We start from the raw sequence: 17,709 nt of genomic DNA, 5'->3' as shown, positions 1-17,709 counted from the left end.
AAGGCACACAAAATTGAGGCAGGGGTGAACAACAGTTCATTTACGAGGTACCATCATACCTCGTAAATGATCTGTTGTTCACCCTTGCCTATATATGTATGTAAATAATAAGTCTTTAGCATCCTAAAGACTTATAATTTACGTACATATATAAATAAAGTAATATATATATAAACATGTTTGTATACTTAAATTAATAACAAATTCAAGACTCGAGAAAGAATTTACTAAGATTATTTTTAAAGGAATTAGCAGAAGGAAACAGTTTTCTATGAAGAGGCAGTTTATTCCAAAGGCGTGCAGCCAAAAGTAGTTTGTTACCTCTGCCGGTCTTTTATATCTCTGTGCAAATTTCGGCAAATCTTTTTTGAGTTTATTTGTAGAAAAATACAAACTTTTTAATCAATAAATTTGAAGATTTAGCTTATATTTCCAGACTGTTTTTACCATAACGCCAACAATCAAAAATATTTATTTATGAAAGAAAAACTTCGATTCGATTCGAAAAAAGCCGTGCGTAAGTACATATCAAATGGTAACTCTATTTTTGAAAACTGTAAGATATCTTCTAATCGAAATATAGGAACATAACTACCCAGCTGAAACAAAAGATCTAGTTTTAAAATGAGTGGCATTTTAATTAAGTCTCTACTATTTTAAAAAGCCACTTTTACTTCATTATATGACTTGATAATTATTCATTTTTAATTCTATAGAAGAGTTACGTGTAAATTGTTATTTTTGAATGATGCTTCATGTCTTAAAAAAAAAAACAAATTTCAAATCTATCTATATGTTTCAAATTTCTATTTTTTATAAAAGTATAAGTAATTTATTATGTCATATGTTATTTTTTGTCTTCCCTAGGCAAATTAAATTAAAATATATTTTTCAATAAAAATATTGTTTACCTTTATTACAGTACATACCAAAAGAACACTACCAATTTCTACTGGTTGTTTATTTTTTCATATTCAATCATTCTTAACCTTTATCCCTGTTTTACTGCTTGGCTGTAGCTGTATGGCCTGATGACACTCGCTTTGCCTTGACTGTCGTAGAAATTGACTAGCTGCTTCACGCTTCCCGGTCCAGGAGTGGTTACAGGTGATCCAGGTTTTACTGGGTTAGGTTTCACTGGAGCGGGGGTCGGGTTTACATGAGGCTGAGGTTTAGCTGGCGTAGGAGCAACCATTGTTACTATCGGTTTAGCCGGGGGTTGCGTCGGTGAAACTTGAGGAGGGTTGACCTTGGTAGGAGACGATGGCTTGCCCGGAGAGCTGGGCGGGGGCTGCTGGTTTGAAGAAAGTGGGGGTTGTTGGTTTGAAGATACTGCAGGTTTCTGGTTTGAGGGTGGTCGCGCTCCGCCGCCGCCTTCCATATTGATGAAAGCCAAGTTTGCATTTTTGTCGATTGGTGCATACGTTTTACGACCTGTAATTGTTTACAGAATCAATTATCGATCTTTAATTGTTTTCCGTCAATATCAATCTTAACGACAAAATGTCGTCTAATTTACAAGTAAAAATAACTTGCAGAGAGAAAGCCATAGGGTGCAGACGGCAAGATGACCAGGATATCAACATTTTTTTTGTGTATACATCAGAATTATAACATTTTTTATAAATTAAAAAGTATTCTTAACAACTAAGTTTTTGATATTTTAGGTTATGGTTAGGTTACATTTATCAAGTGTTGCACATATGGTTTTCCTTTATACCTACTCGATACATACGAAAACTATTTTTAAATGGTTACTGATATTAAAAGAAACATAATATTACTTATAAAAAAATACTCACACTCTACACTGCAATGAAGACAAAACAACAACACAACTACGGCGGCCTTCATAATGTCCTTACTAAAAAGGCTGGGGGCCGACTGCTTCCTATTTCTAATATAAAATATCCTTATTTCTTCTTCAGTTAAGGATTTCTGACTACTAAAATAAAAACTAAACTTCTTGGACACTGATTATAGGCTATAAACTTGTATGTTAGATATTGACTGAACACACTGGCAATCTGACAAGATTTCGACTGAGCTTCGATACAACGCTCGATGACCTTAACAGTGGCCTCTGCGATAACCATTTTCTCGGTACAGATTAACAGGTTTTGTTTATTCGATTCACTTATAATATTACCTAATTTATAAATATCATTTAATATAAAATAGTTTTAAGCACTTTTTTATTTAGATCTCATGTGAATATTAAAATTGTTTTGGAAAATTTAAATAACCAACCAATCTCTGACACACTTAGATGGATTTCCACAGAAGCTATAAAACCAATCAGATTTAATTTCTTTCATTGAAGCATTTACATTTTTTTGTTTACCTTTTAAGGTAAAACAACTCCAGTTTCGGGAGCAAGATTATCCCTTCCTACTATAATTTTGACTGTGAAGCAATGTGATATTGGCCTTCTCTCTCCACGTAACCCAAATGAGAAGTTGCGGTTATACTTGATTGGCAGCATATTCCAGAATCCAGTCGTGAGTTTCACTTCAAATCCATTAATTTCATTAAAATTATCAGTATCAACTAGGTTTATTCAATACTTATTTCAAATTAAAAGTAGAGTTTCAATGGTATTTGGCAGCATTGAAGTTTATTACTTACCCTATCTAAACTGAAGCGTCGATTTTGATCTATAGACGGTGCTGGAAGCCGCCTGATGCATAAAACATGACGTGAAGTTTAGATTTTCCCGGCGCAGGCGCACGCAACTGTTGCATTTCAGATGCGCGCTCGCCTGCGACCGTCGAGGTAATGTCTCTTTTCTGACTTTCTTTTTGTTTGCACTACTACATATGCCATGACATGATGTGATGTTGTCAGCCTTAGAAATAAAACTAGTGACCTCATGGGTGTACTTCCCAAGGCAAAATGGTTACAAATAACTCGGAGAAACTACTACAAAAGACAGGTCTGATCTGCATTTACCGAAGATAGGGAATGTTAACTTTTCATTGTTTACTACTAGTCAATCTGTATTTTAATACACTTTTCAAATAATTTTGCACACAAGAAACTTTTATTTATTAGTTATCTAGTCTATCTTTTGTAATAAAAGCGTATATATCTAAACAATATCCAGATGATTTAGAGTAGGTATCATAACAGTTCTCATTAGAAGGGCAAATCCATACGAATAATAGGTAGGTACATTTAGTTAATTAGAGAAATAATATTTGTTTTCTGTTTGTTATGGAATAAACTTGACGATTTTGATAAAATTTGATAATGTTACTTTTTGAAGAAAACCCCAGATAAACGTGGATAAAGTCGTAGGCAAAGTAAAGTTTTTTTTTCGTAACAAATTTACCACTATAAACCACATTACAAAAATATTGACAATAACAAGTCATGGTCAATAATCACAACAAAACGCAAAAACTGGAAGTCTGCAGGTTAAATCTCAATAGCGTTCTGTATCTACTTAATAACGTACATACGAGTATGCCTAGAGTGACGTAAGCCAGAGGTCGCAATGTGTGGCCAAGCCGACGCGGGCGCAGAGATCACTAGTGCGCCGTGATCCCTACACTCTCAACGTACTGATTCAATTACTTGACCATGAAAATCTCATTTATTTTCCTGACGCTTTTGGCGGCTACTCGAGCTGACGACATCGCCCATGCTGCCGGGCAAATCTTCAACAGCATTTTGCCAAACCTCATCAGTAACCAAGTCGCTAACGGTGGCCAGCAAGGAAACTCCGCCACGAACACGCTTCAGCAAATCGGAACTGTCGTCGGAGGAGTGGTAGATTACGCGAAGAAGAAAAGTTACGATGACCTCCTCAAGCAAGTGCAAGACTCCACCACTGACGATGACCTCCTCCGAGTCAGTGATGAGATGTTCAACGCGGATATCAATAATGCATTCAACTACATTCAGGTCAATCTTCAAGGCAAAACCAGTCCCATGTCGAAGAACGACGAGGCGCAATCGAAGTAAGTCACTTTGGACAGGCATTTTCATTAACACCGCCTGAATACCAAGTAGATTGGCCATTTATTTATAATACGTCACCACTAACGATTTAGTAGATAGATAGAATGAACTTGTTGATACTCATTCCCATTTCTCCGTCGCTTTTAAATGAAATGCGATATGAAACCGTAATTACGTTAATAGGTTACTAGGTATTTATTTATGTTTATGTACGTATATCATGTACATAATAAGAATTAAGTAGGTATTGTTTCTAACTTTTGTCAAGGCATCCGGTGTAATCTTATATAGATATTCGCCCTAAATAGTAAAGTGGTCAATATTAGGTAGGTACAAGATTAAATCATATGTATACAATATGAACTTAATTTACATAACAATGAATCTTAACAATGACTTCATCAGAAATACCAACATATAGGTAGAACTTGTCAGAAACTTGAAACGAGTTTGATAAATAATTTTTGTAGCTCCATGATTTAGTACACAAATTGATTAAGCATCAACGAGGAATCAAGAAATTGCCTTAGTACAGACCTACCTTTTTCCAACAAAGTACCTATCTATTATTCTAGCAACTGAAATTGTGATGTTATTTTAATAATTCTGTGATGTTACAACAACATGGTTACTATGATCTGATTTTAAGAGCGGATTTTCACGAGGATCCGATTTTAGAATCTAGAAATTAGGGTAGTACCTACATATAAAGTTTAAAACTTACCTTTTATTTACCTACAAGTAAACTATGTGGCGATGGGCTAATATGAATCTCCATTCTATCATTAAGCCAAACGGCTGAACGTGGCTTTTCAGTCTGAGTCATGACTGTTGGCTCTGTCTACCCTGCAAGGCTATATACCCAAATAGACGTGATTATATAAGTAACTATGTCACAACAGCTGATAAAACCTTTGTCAGAATTGGTATTCTAGGTCATTCTATTTACCTAATTAGGTTCGTCGACGAGATATTATCCAAGATATAGTATGTAGCATATAAATATTTACATATTATTTTTGTTCCAGTCTTCTGAACGTGCCGGAAAATGTGTGGAATGGGCCCACAATAAGACCTTTTGTGGCCCTCTTCGATAACTATCACAAAAACGTGATTAGGCCAGAATTCGTCACACCTAATGTAAGTAAAATTCCGATTCGAATTCTTAAGACTTAAAACAATAATATATGCCAATATTGTCATTTCCATGTATTGAAGCCACATTTTAAGATTTTTGAATGTTATGAAAATTAAATTACCTATTGTGAAATCTAGGTAAGTACCTACCTACCTAAATAATTTCCGTGCAAAGTATGATAAGTATTTTCAATAAAATATATGAAATATTGCTGAAGGAAAGACAAAATATTTTTTTATAAAGCAACTTTAAAACCGATAGGTACTCCTTCTTACACACTGTAGCGATTTTTAGGTCTGCCTTAAACTTACATTGCCCTGGAGAACCGGCTCTTATTGAAGAATTATAAGTACTATCCTTGGTAATAAACCTAGGATGACACTCAATCTTTCAATGCATAAAATATCATAAATTTTGCTTTTTATCAAACAAAACGCAGACAACCTTTATTAACGGTGATCTCATGTTGCAGGAAGAAACGGAACAAGTCACTTACATTAACACTATACTTGCGACCGGCCCAATTAGGAGTCTCATGACATATCTGGTCAGCAAAGGTAAGGTATTTACATGTATAAAGCATAATTTTAATTCAAGGTTTAGATTAGCATGACTTCGTGCTATGAAATATTACACAAATAGTATTATAAAGATTGAGCCAGACTAAAAGTAAAAGTATAAGCAGATAAATGGGTAATTTTCGTCTTATACCAATGGGGAGATCAAATCAAAGGACTTTATGTTTAAGTGGCATGAACGCTACTACTGCGCCAAAGGTTTTAAAATAATTCTTTACAAAGTATCCAAGAGAACAATCATAGTAATATATAACTACCAATGTGAGTACGCTAAGACTGCATTTCGCCTCGGCTGAACTTACCAGCCAGATGACTAAAAAATGTAGAATTCCGTGTCACCCACCTGCAAGTGTTCGTAACATTGTTAAACTTATCCATCACACGTGCTCATATCTGTTTGCGCTTACTCACCTTATTTATGAGTTCGTTCATAAACAGATTGACAAAGCAAATAAAACAAAGCCAGTGTGAATGGGAACGTTGGAAGGGGAAGGCGAACGTACCTTGATTAAATCGGGGACGTTCTGTGGAAAGTGCTTGACCTTTGAAGAGTACCCTAAACCGATGGGCTTGCATTAAGAGAATGAAATCGTGGCAAACGGAAATATATAGGGGCTCTCTGCCTTCTTCCGAGAAAGAGGAATTATTTGATGAATGTATGTATGTTCGATCTTAACTCGCAGGTTTGACGCAATTAAACGAATATCCGGAACAAGTGGAGCTCCTCAAGAAGATCTGGTTCACGAAGTACGCCCGGCACTGGACTGGACTGTGCAAATGCAGCTGTGCCTTCGAAAACATCTTCATGGCTGAGCTCAAATCTGACACTGTACTCGGTAAGAGAATCAGAATTATGATTATTACCTAGTGTTTCATGCGACCAGTTGGTTGCTAGCCAGCTTGCCAGTTATTCTTCCGGTTGAGAACCACTACTTTGAAATTGAGAAATGATGAAAGATTTAGACAGTAACATAAGGAAGGCAACTGGATACAATATCATGTCTATTAATTTTTCTTGTCTTCTGTCTTTGATGATATTATATTTTACAAAAGTCAATATAATCAAATCAAATACAAAAATTTCAGGCCTGCACAGCTGGCTGTTCTTTGCCAAGCGCGAATTGGACCACAAAGCAAACTACCTTGGATACATCAACAAACTCGACCTTGCGGGAGTAAGTACTGAAAATAAAACACCTATTTCCCCCCGAGCTTTCTTCCAGACAGGTGGACACAGAACATGGACTAATAGGAGGAATAAAGGTTCCTGAAACGTCCAACAGAGAATAATTTGTTTGCTTATCTCTAAAATTATTAAAAGGAGAACTTTAAATATGAGTTGCTTCCCGTCCCTTTGTTTACGAATTCCGCAAAAGCTGTGAGGCGTCTCAATGTGTTACTGACGATATTATATTAAAAACGCGACCTCCCTATCAGAATACGCTACGCTTAAATGTTAAGAGTGCCTTAAAAACTTGCCAAAGACAATCATAAATAGGTCTAAACTCATTACAGAAAGGCATGATACTGAAGCAGCACTCTGTCCTGTCGGAGACCAAGGATGCGCCAGAGGTGACAATGTTCGTGGGAACTTCCCCCGAACTCGAGACCGCTCTATACACGCTCTGCTTCATGGCCCGCCCAGACCGGCCCTGCAACCTTCGCTACAACAACATCAACTTCAGCATACAAACCAAGACTCTTACCGCAGAGAATGTGAAACTCATAGATACAGCCTACCCACAATTTTAACATGTTTATTTGATTAATTTTTCTCCTGTATAATAGTCGTAGGCGTACCACGGGCTGTTCCCGTGGAAGGACATAACCGAGTTAAACGTAAGGATGATAATGAAAATATAAGGTTGCGTTACCCGTGTTTCCAGAGATAAACATTGTTCTTCTTAAATGTCATAAAATAAGATTAATTTATTCGAAGTTAATATGAAGATTTCTTACAACCATTTAAGCAACTAATAATTAAAACATTTCCCCATTTTTAGTAAAACCGACTTGCCATAGTTAATTTAAGTTAATACAAATAATTTATTTTTAATACATATTTTTATTTAAATAGGCGTTGTGTTAACTGCATGTGTATAAAAAAATTAAACATATAGTGTTGTTTTTATTTATATTTTAAATCTTATTATCACACATTAATCATCTCCAAACTTGTGTATGATTTCTACGAAGTGTATTTGTGTCGAAGCAAATAGTTGTTATCGATAGAACTTAGTCTCACAGGTCATGTCACGACTTTTGAGATAACGCTACAACGAATAAGTAGAATACGATCATCAATCAGAATTATAAAGACAAAAATATTTTATTTATTATTTTTAAAACACGTCGATGATAGGTTAACATTTACGGGGAAAATACTATGGAAAAAAATACAAAACGCAATGTTGATATTTCAATGATTTATTGTCTAGTTTATTATGAGTCAAGTAATGGCACAATAATCATCTGCATATTAAAAACAAACAAAGGCTTACAGTATTACAGTAACTACTTGAATTTTAATTTCAACGCTTGCTGAACTCTACGTTTTTGTTATAACTTAGAACATTATTATGTGTAGACAAATTGAAGATTGTAATCAAAATCTTCAATTTGCAACAATTTAGACATATTGTATAATAACTACAGACAGTTCATAAAGAGAATCACTACGTTGTCCACTTTTGGATATTTAGGCAAAAACATTACTGATTTTAAAAGTAGCTACTAAGTTGATTAAATAGTACTTGTAAAGCTGTTGTATATTTTGTATAGTAGTAAAATGCATCCGAAAATACTGATTCTATCAAATAGCAGTCGCTGAATGTAGTTCGGATCTGTCAGAACATGCCTATTCTATTTTATATCATTCGAACAAAACAAATGATTTTATAATACATAAGATTATATACATAAAATGACTACATTTTATTCGGGGTATATCGATCGAAACTTTAAATAAAATTCTTCTAAATAGCGAAACGTGATATTTAATACTTCCATATCTTCATCATGTCATGTGAAATTTGCTAGTAATTTTAAAATATAACTATATTTTGTATAATGTAGGTATGATGTTACAAATTGACAAAGATATGTTTTGGTCTAAAGCTAAGTTTGCATAAATGTATTTTCGTATAATGATGTATGAGATTTATTTCCTTAGAGACTTAAATAAAAATATATATAATAAAAACAAAAATCAAGAGTAAAATTAATTTCCACTTTCCAGTGCCTGGCGCCATCCAGTGGTATTAATGTATTTTTTATCAGGAGCCTTAACTCCTTCTGTTCCACTGAAAACTTTGATCTGGCACCGACTCGTTAATCAAGAATGAAAAAATATAATCATTGTGTGGGGCACAACACTGAATTGACACTCCAAATATACACTTTGGAAAGCACTGGAGAATATCAAGGAGGATGGCCCATGTACAGAGCATTGGAGACTATATTATTCACAAAACTGCTAAATATACAAATTGCAGCAAAAATATATTTATATGCATGTAAAACTGCCATAAATAAATATGTCTAAGGTAAATTAACATAAATATTAAATTAAAAAATATAATAAATATGTTTTACTCTAAAATGAATGATTTAAAACACCTTATACAATTATGTTAACTTAGCAGGTATACTATAAACATTACAAAATATTCAAACTTAACTTTAACGAGACAGTATTAAATACATTTGACTAGAATATAGTTGGCTGAATACTTATATTCTACAAAGACATGATTCGATTTCTAAACAATGAACACAAGAAGCCGATCAAAATGAGCAAATCCAATAAGTAGCCCCAAGTTAAAATTACTTAATGTATTTAGTATATATATACTGTATAACATGTATATAAACTCAGTTTATCAACAAAAATATCAACAACAAGAAAAGTAATATTCCACAAAAGAAAATATAATTTTCACGCATATTCCAAAATTTGCTTATGTAAAATATACCAAAAATTATGAGTATACCAGAAATAACGATATATCGATTTCGGTATCACTTTAAATTGTAAAAATATTCATCTATAAAATGTCAAACATCTCCTAAACAAATGGTATAATAACTCCTTTCCAGTCTTTATACAACGAAACACAATTGATCTTAATCTACTTTTAAAGTTTTTACTTTAAACAATTAATCTTAAAACTATACGAAATATGAGCCATATTCGTGTGGCATAACGCCACGTCTGGGATAGAACGTGTGAGTTAATGAGTAATTGAGTAAATTAGTGATATTTGAGGTATAAATATCAGCAAATCTGAATAGTCGCCGTGAGAAGTATGTCGGGTTGTGGTACGTCCGGAATACGCTACCGAACTGTGGGTTAAACACTGCCTTGATGTCGTTCCTGGAAGCGATATAATAACTCCTACAATGACAGCATGAAAAGCAAAAGATACAATCACGCGTTATTTACAGCGCCAATTGAACAATAAACATCAATTTTGAAGAGCAAGTCAACAATCGCATAACGCAACAATAACACTGAACATATTCTGTATAAGTGATAATGATAATAAGTCTGCAGGAATTTTCATCATCCAATCTTTACTAATCTTTCGACGATACCTTTTCCCACATGATGCCGGCACAGTAATTAAGTTCATATAGACAAACAGCACAAAACAATCTTCAAAATGTATAAAAGAAATAAATAATGCCTCCATACAAAGTATTACTTTCTGTTTCTTTTGTTTTTTTTTTTGTTGTACATAAATATATAAATAAAAATAAAAGAGGACCCCGACTGACTGAAAATCCAAATGAAAATCCCAATAACTTTTGATGTTATTAATAAGCTCATGCATTTCCTTGGAACAAGGAACCATTACACGATGTATATCAAATAGCATATTGTGAAAAAGTCGCGACAACGTTAAATATTACACTTTCTGCAGTTTCTTTGTGACACTGTCCAGCATTTTTACCGATTATATACAACATTGCACAAACATAAAGCGTAGCAAGTTAACCATTCGTTATTTCTATCAAATAAATATGTACTAACCTGAGATAGTCTCTCTCCGCCATCCATTCTTCTAAAACCTGAATCGCCTCAGGTTCCTTATAGTCCTGGTGGTCCTCAATCAACTGAGTGAGCATCTGTAGCCAATTGGCGTTTTCTTTGAATGAGCGCGTGTTAAGCGTGTTGATCTCGTGCTAAAATAAATAAATTTTACTATGAATCTGATTGTGATTTGGAATTTACAAAAGATAGGATGTTCGATGGGATAAAAAACATTCATACATACATGTTGTCACGTCTATATGCCTCGCGGAATAGACAGAGCCAACGGTCTAGAAAAGAGTGAAAGGCCACATTCAGCTGTATGGCTCTATGTAGTAGTAGTACATAGAGTAGTAGTAACAGGTTGCTAGCCCATCACCTACAAGAGGAATCCCAAGTTTATAAGCCTATCCCTTAGTCGCCTTTTAAAATTAACAGTCAAACGTTCTTTTGGTGAGAAAAATACAAATCTAAATCTTTGAAGGCGTGACCCAATTTTTTTTGTGATGCCATCAACATAAATAAAAAATTAAATAAAAATATACGGGACTGATTCTAAACCATTTTACATTTTTTCGTTCTCTCTTAAGCTGCTGTGGTGTTATATGTGTGACTTGACTGCCTAGCCACCCATTTAAATTCAAAATAGATGATATCAAAAACAAAAACTATAAAATGTTTATTTACCGTCAACTCATTAATGATAGCCCCCGTCCGCCAGCCGTGCTCGAGCGTGACGTCAGCGAGGTCGCTGTAGGGGTGGTCGCCGAAGTACAGCACTTGGTGGCCGCTCCAGCCGGTCAGGTCTTGTAACTGTTTCACCGTACCCTGAAATGTAAAAAAATATTTTTGTGTAAACATATGAAAACTGATAAACGTAAACGTGACAGCTATAGCTTAAATTAACATGAACGGGAAAAAAATGGGAGCAGATTTTTTTGTTTGTTTGTAATCTCTTTAATGCAAAATAAAAAAATGATATAATGCAGTTCCTGAAATTAAAAAATATGTACCAATTGCAGGCATATCTTTACTTAGATTTTTTTTTAATTTTGGTAAACTTCATACTTTATATTTTTTTAATGGTATGAGAAAGCCAGCCATACTGCTGAACGTGAGCTACCAATTTTTCAAGGTTGTTGGCTCTGTCTACTCCGTAAGAGAGAAAGACGCGATTATCTAAGTATGCTGCCAATGGATTAAAAAAAAAATACAATATCGCTTGTTTAACAATCAAACTCGTCGTTTTTAAAAATATATCTATATATTTCTCAAAATAAAACAACATTTGATATAAATAACATGCTTATGCCACGTGCTATTACGCTGATTTGATTAGCGTACTTGGCAAAGTGCCAAAATGTAATTGAACATTCAAATTAATGAGATGCTTTGGTACAACAAATGTATGAAGATAGACATCGTGTTTTGTAACATTAAAATCATTGGTATTTATAAAATTATAACCCAATTTAAACATATGTTATTTTATTATTTCATGTCGAGGTAGAAGTTAAAAAATATCCCTTTATATTTTTAGTCACTTTCCTCTACAAAGGTTGCGGAGGAGTCAGACAGTAGTCGCATCTTGTGAAAAACCTGACTTATGAAATCCAGGATCTTGTTCATAAGCGAACGGGAGACGTAACTGAGACTAACGCCGGAGGAGCATGACGATGATTTGATAGGAGATAAGTCGGTACATGAAAACATAAAAAAAAAAGTACAACCACCTATTTATTAAACTCAGAGAAAAATGGTCAATGCAACACATACCTCGTAATAAATAATGCCTTTATCGAGCGACGTGACCTTTTCCCATATGTGAGTATTGGCGTTCTTATCAAAAACTCGAATTGGCCTTGATACTTCCGTAAAAAACTTGGGCTTGTTTGCATTTACTATGACCACGTCGAAGAAATCGCGCCAATCGTGGCCCACTAACATCTCCATACCGGCATTTCTGAAATATGACGACATTAGGAATAATTTTCATACTTTAATCACGCAACTGAGTACGGCAATTTCTTTAAACAACAAACTAAATACTTTATAAACAAATATTTGGGATCATGCAATCTAATTACTAGAATTGTCATATATATATAACTTCTTCTGATAAATTTATCTTACTAAATAATGATTTAAATTAAATTAATAAATTAATTTAAATTGCACAAATACTTTATTTTGTCAATTAGTCATTTTGTTCAAATATCGCCTAAGTAGGAATATTCAGCTTAATATATGAATATTGAACTTGATACGTACACAAAATGGAAGGGGCTATTGGTGACTAGGAACAACTTTTTCTCACTACTTTGGAGCATTTGAAAGTATTTTCTCAAGTCTGGATTGGGCCTAATGTATTCTTCGACATTTTGTGCCACTATCTTATGCATCAGTGGGTGGCAACTTTGTACTGAGTTCTGAAATTCATAAAATATTTCAAGAAGTTTTAATATAAAGTGAAAGCAAATTTAACATAAAAAGAGAAAGCCAATTTAATATGGTTCCTTTTGTCATCTTACATTGAATTAGGTTCTAAGATTAACTAGGTACTTTCATTATAATTTACAATGTTATTATGTCATAAGTATTCATTCATGATGGATATCTTAAATAATATGTGATTAAGCAAACTACGGGCCTCCTTCTACCTCACCATATCAAAAGAAAGGGAAACTTACAGTTTTGCAACAAATGGCTTATTTATTTAATTAAAACTTTATTGCACAAAAAAAATGTACAAAATGCGGACTTAATGCCGTCTGGCATTCTCTACCAGTCAACCAGCTTACCAAATAGAAAAACTTTAAGTTGGTGGTGCGATAAAGTATACATGCATACTGAAAAATATATACATTACAAAAAAATGCAAATAGTTTACCTTAACATCCAAAAATAGAATTTCCGGATGATAATCAATGTGGTTTTTGATAAAATACTCAGCTACATTGCACAATAATCCCATTTCTGGCACAGAGAATAAATCTGCTAAATGAACCATCTTTGCTCTATTGGCCTGAAATTTTAAGAGACAAATATAACATTATTAGTGCAAAAATACAATCATTAAAGAATAAAAAAAAATCAAAAATAATATATCATTGCTCTATCATTTCACTTATAAATATATATACAGGTCTATTACCATATAAGATAGAACAATAATTGCCATGTGCATAATACATTCCTCCCTCCACACATACCAATATAAACAGTTTATTAACAATTGAATGTGACAATATGTACTTGTGTCAACACTGAGGGGAGCACAAATGAATGATTGCCTACAAGTGCTACTCATTAGACACATAAGTCTAGAACACACATGAAGACAAAAGATAAGATAGTAGATAGTATATACATACTATAGTTAGTCTTAACTGAAAGATAATGATACTATTTTTATCAGATATTTTAGTTTCTTGTGGAATTTAAAAGGTAATTTAAATTGACTCATTATTATTTGATTTGTCGTTAATAGTAACAAGAATTTCTATGAACTTTTAATAATATATTTGTATTGTAAGGCCAAAGAAAATTTCATTTTATAAATGTACTAGCGACCCGCCTCAGCTTCGCACGGATGCACAGCCGATACTAAATATATCTCTATTAGAACTAACTAAAGGACCGCCCGCAAAGTGGCTAAGTCTTGCTCACTTCGCAACGGGCCGTGCAGCAGAAATCGTAATATTTTAATTTCACCACAACTTCAAAACCAAACGTCCAATTTTAATCATTCAAAGACCAAATATTATCTACATAAACTGTACTTATTGATGAAATTATTTATTTTGATAAGGATTAATAGTAGGAGTAAAAAAAAACGCGTTTAAATGTAGACCAAAAAAATTCAAAATTTTTAAATAAAAATGTGGTTGTTGTGCCTCACTCGACATAGATAGGTATAGTGTGTCGCGGACTTTTTTGTAGATATTTATAAGATCTACAATTAATTAAAACATTTTATGGTTCTACCTTTTGTAGTTTAGGCAGCGTACGCAAAATAAGTTTTTGGTTGAATTTTTTCAGTTTGTGTCCGAAAAATCCAAATATATTACGGAACCCTATTTTTTTCCAAAATAAAATATAGTCTATGTTACTCGTGGATAATGTAGCTTTCGAATGGTGAAAGAATTTTTAAAATCGGTCCAGTAGTTTTTGAGCCTATTCATTACAACCAAACAAACAAAGTTTTCCTCTTTATAATATTAGTGTAGATAAGGCTTATTAGAAGAGAAACAGTAACAGCTTGATATTTTGATCAAAATTTTTTTATCAGAAATTTCAGGCAAAATAATCAGGGTCACAATCCAATGATAACAGAATTCACAAGGCAGCATTGCTACACTTCAATTAATTTGCCTATATCTGGATAGTGGGATTTGACAGACCTCAGGTTTTTTTCCATGGACATGTAAATCAGGGTGAACATGGTGATGATAGAAAGTTATAAAAAATCATTAAAAAAAATTTACTCACTTTGTGTGCTCTCATATCTCCCTCAACATATGCTATTGGTATTATTCTATTCTTGTACATTTGGAGCACTTCTTCAGTTGACACAGGTGTTAGGCCTCTATATACTGCACCAAACTGTATTTGTAAGAAAGAGTCCAGTTTCAACAGCAAGCCCTTTTCAATGTCATAGTGAAGACCTCTCACTGCAAAGTTAGGTCGGTACTCCAAGTCCAATATTTCTGGTGGATACTGGAATTAGGAAAAAATCAAATGAGTTTGAATGCTTCACAAAATAGCATTAGTATTAAGGAATATGACGTAAGACTAGTATTTATGACAGAGTATTTTATGACAGAGTTGAGAGGAATGAATTGTGGTCAGCACTTTCTATGCATGGGGTGAGCAGTCTCTTAATACAAGCACTGAAATCCTTATATGAGGATTCAAGTGCTTGTGTCAGGATAAACGGAGTGCACACCAAGTGGTTATTATAGATTGAGAAAGGCATTAGGCAAGGATGTGTTACGTCACCGTGGCTGTTCAACCTATTTATGAAGGAAAGGAAAGGAATGAAAGTGAATGTAAGTAAATACAAGTGGTAAGGGGCATGTTGGTCCCAACTTTAATGTATGGGAGTGAAAGTTGGGTATGGCAAAAGAAGCACGAAAGCAGAATAAATGCAGTGGAAATGAGAGCGTTAAGGAGTATGATGGGTGTGAAATTGAGTGACCAGATAAGGAACAGCATGATAAGGGAAGGTTGTGATATAAAAGAAGATGTAGTTACAGGAATAGAAAAAGGTATGTTAAGATGGTTTGGTCCTGTGGAGACGATGAATGAAAGCAGGTTGACTAAGCAGATATACAAGGAGAGTGTGGAGGGAAAGGTCTGAGTGGGAAGACCTAGACGAACATATCTTGATCAAATTAAGGACGTCCTAGGAAAGGATCAGGTCAAAAGTACCCGAAACCGCCGAGCTTGCATGAAGAGAGTTATGAATGTGGATGAAGTAAAGGAAGTATGCGGAGATTGTGGCAAGTGGAAAGAGATAGTCTCTGCCTACCCCTCCGGAAAAGAGGCGTGATTTTATGTATGTATGTATGTACTTGTATTTACCTTGGAAATGAAGAGCACTGATAGTACAGAGATCAAAAAGAAAATGATGCACAGATTCAAATCATACTGTAGCAATGTAAAATATTCTTTTATGCATTACAAAATAAATTGCTAATAATGAAAATGATTAAACAGTGAAAATTCCACATTAGTTACGATAAGGAAACCTGCACACTCCATCGAATATGTAAGCATGTTTCAAAATTGGTACAGTTCCTCTTCACTGAGGAAAATTACTGAGGAATGACTTCATGTACTTACTGTTTATGCACCTAACCTTCTCTGGAGCAGTAAGGACATAAATAGAGCTAACACTGACAATAAAAGTTACATTGCAAATCTGAAACCTATGATGCCTATTGGTGGTGGAAGAAACTTAAAAAAGTTTGCTCATTAAGTAAGTAAGTAAGGTTTAAAACACACTGAAAGTGAGCAACCCCTTGATGCCATTCTGGTATTGATTGGTTCCTAATTGATGATGCTTATTACACTATTAAAAAAACAAATAATAAAACAAAATTAAATCATACTTACATTGTATTTTTCCAATAAGATTTCTCTACCCAGATTGTATAGTAAATGTTCCAGGGTAGGTTTGTAATGGGCAAGGGTGTAATCATAATCAAACCCATATACTTTAACTTCTGACAAGTCCAGTTCATTACAGGCGAAAACACCTTTTGGATTTACATCTTGGGGCAATTTCTTGGCTGTAAAGCAGGCACCGTAATTTATTTTAACTTATTAATATTGTAACAAGTAACAAAAAAAATGTCAAGCCTGTGGGAGAAGATAATATGTATTCTTTATTGTGCTGTCGCGTGTTTCTCCTGTAAATAATAAGAAATCCTCCCCAAAATCTTTCAAATCCTACACAGAGATTGGCTAATAACTATGTAGGTATATGAAACCGCGTACTAACTAGAGGTATGTACTCTACTCACATCTGCATTTTAACTTCGTGCGACAATATGCTTCTTTCAGCAACTCCCGTGTGGAATATTCTCGTCTCAATAATATACATTTTTCTGATTTAACTAAAGAAACACGATTTAATCTTCTAACACCACCAACAAATGAAGTGAAAAGACTCATATTTAATGGGTTTAAAAAACAATTTTGTAAAAAGGTTAGGATGACTTAATTTGAATTTTCTGATGCAAGACCTGAACTTTACGATATTTAATTAATCCGGTGTTGTAGACAAGAAAATATCGTTGCATAATTCAAAACATAATTCTAAATTCACGTACTGAACACATGACTGATTGTCCAAATTGAATTGACTGTCTAGTGTCTAACTGTACACAATTATACTAGTGTTGCGAATCGATAGTCCAGTATCGATAAGATTGACTATTGATAATCGCTACCAATAATAGTTGAGTAAGAAATAGTATCAATTA

General features: G+C 33.9%; 3 protein-coding genes across 4 annotated transcripts; 1 reads left to right on the top strand and 2 right to left on the bottom strand.

The window, feature by feature from the left end:
- Window positions 1–764: 764 nt before the first annotated feature.
- LOC106137816 (uncharacterized) lies at window positions 765–2,071 on the bottom strand. The gene is made up of 2 exons (XM_013338730.2): window positions 1,803–2,071; window positions 765–1,434 (listed from the first exon to the last, which is right to left on the bottom strand). Exons 1-2 carry the CDS (start codon window positions 1,852–1,854, stop codon window positions 992–994), a joined length of 495 nt encoding a protein of 164 aa, XP_013194184.2. The 5' UTR covers window positions 1,855–2,071; the 3' UTR covers window positions 765–991.
- A 1,350-nt stretch (window positions 2,072–3,421) lies between these two features.
- Window positions 3,422–7,799, top strand: LOC106137815 (endoribonuclease CG2145-like). Its single transcript, XM_013338729.2, has 6 exons — window positions 3,422–3,965; window positions 4,995–5,106; window positions 5,577–5,661; window positions 6,366–6,518; window positions 6,769–6,857; window positions 7,198–7,799. Exons 1-6 carry the CDS (start codon window positions 3,586–3,588, stop codon window positions 7,432–7,434), a joined length of 1,056 nt encoding a protein of 351 aa, XP_013194183.1. The 5' UTR covers window positions 3,422–3,585; the 3' UTR covers window positions 7,435–7,799.
- A 294-nt stretch (window positions 7,800–8,093) lies between these two features.
- LOC106137814 (5'-nucleotidase domain-containing protein 3) lies at window positions 8,094–17,612 on the bottom strand. Of its 2 annotated transcripts, none has more exons than XM_060948613.1 (9): window positions 17,248–17,612; window positions 16,838–17,013; window positions 15,209–15,436; window positions 13,608–13,742; window positions 12,989–13,146; window positions 12,494–12,680; window positions 11,405–11,545; window positions 10,718–10,869; window positions 8,094–10,078 (listed from the first exon to the last, which is right to left on the bottom strand). In XM_060948613.1, exons 1-9 carry the CDS (start codon window positions 17,396–17,398, stop codon window positions 9,853–9,855), a joined length of 1,554 nt encoding a protein of 517 aa, XP_060804596.1. In that variant the 5' UTR covers window positions 17,399–17,612; the 3' UTR covers window positions 8,094–9,852. The 2 variants fall into 2 exon arrangements, with proteins under 2 accessions (XP_060804596.1, XP_013194182.2); XM_013338728.2 differs by having other exon boundaries at window positions 8,094–10,057; window positions 17,248–17,610.
- Window positions 17,613–17,709: the final 97 nt, after the last annotated feature.

Source organism: Amyelois transitella, chromosome 3 (assembly GCF_032362555.1).
Source record: "Amyelois transitella isolate CPQ chromosome 3, ilAmyTran1.1, whole genome shotgun sequence".
Classification (NCBI taxonomy): Eukaryota; Metazoa; Arthropoda; class Insecta; order Lepidoptera; family Pyralidae; genus Amyelois; species Amyelois transitella.
This window is presented reverse-complemented; position numbering and strand designations above follow the sequence as displayed.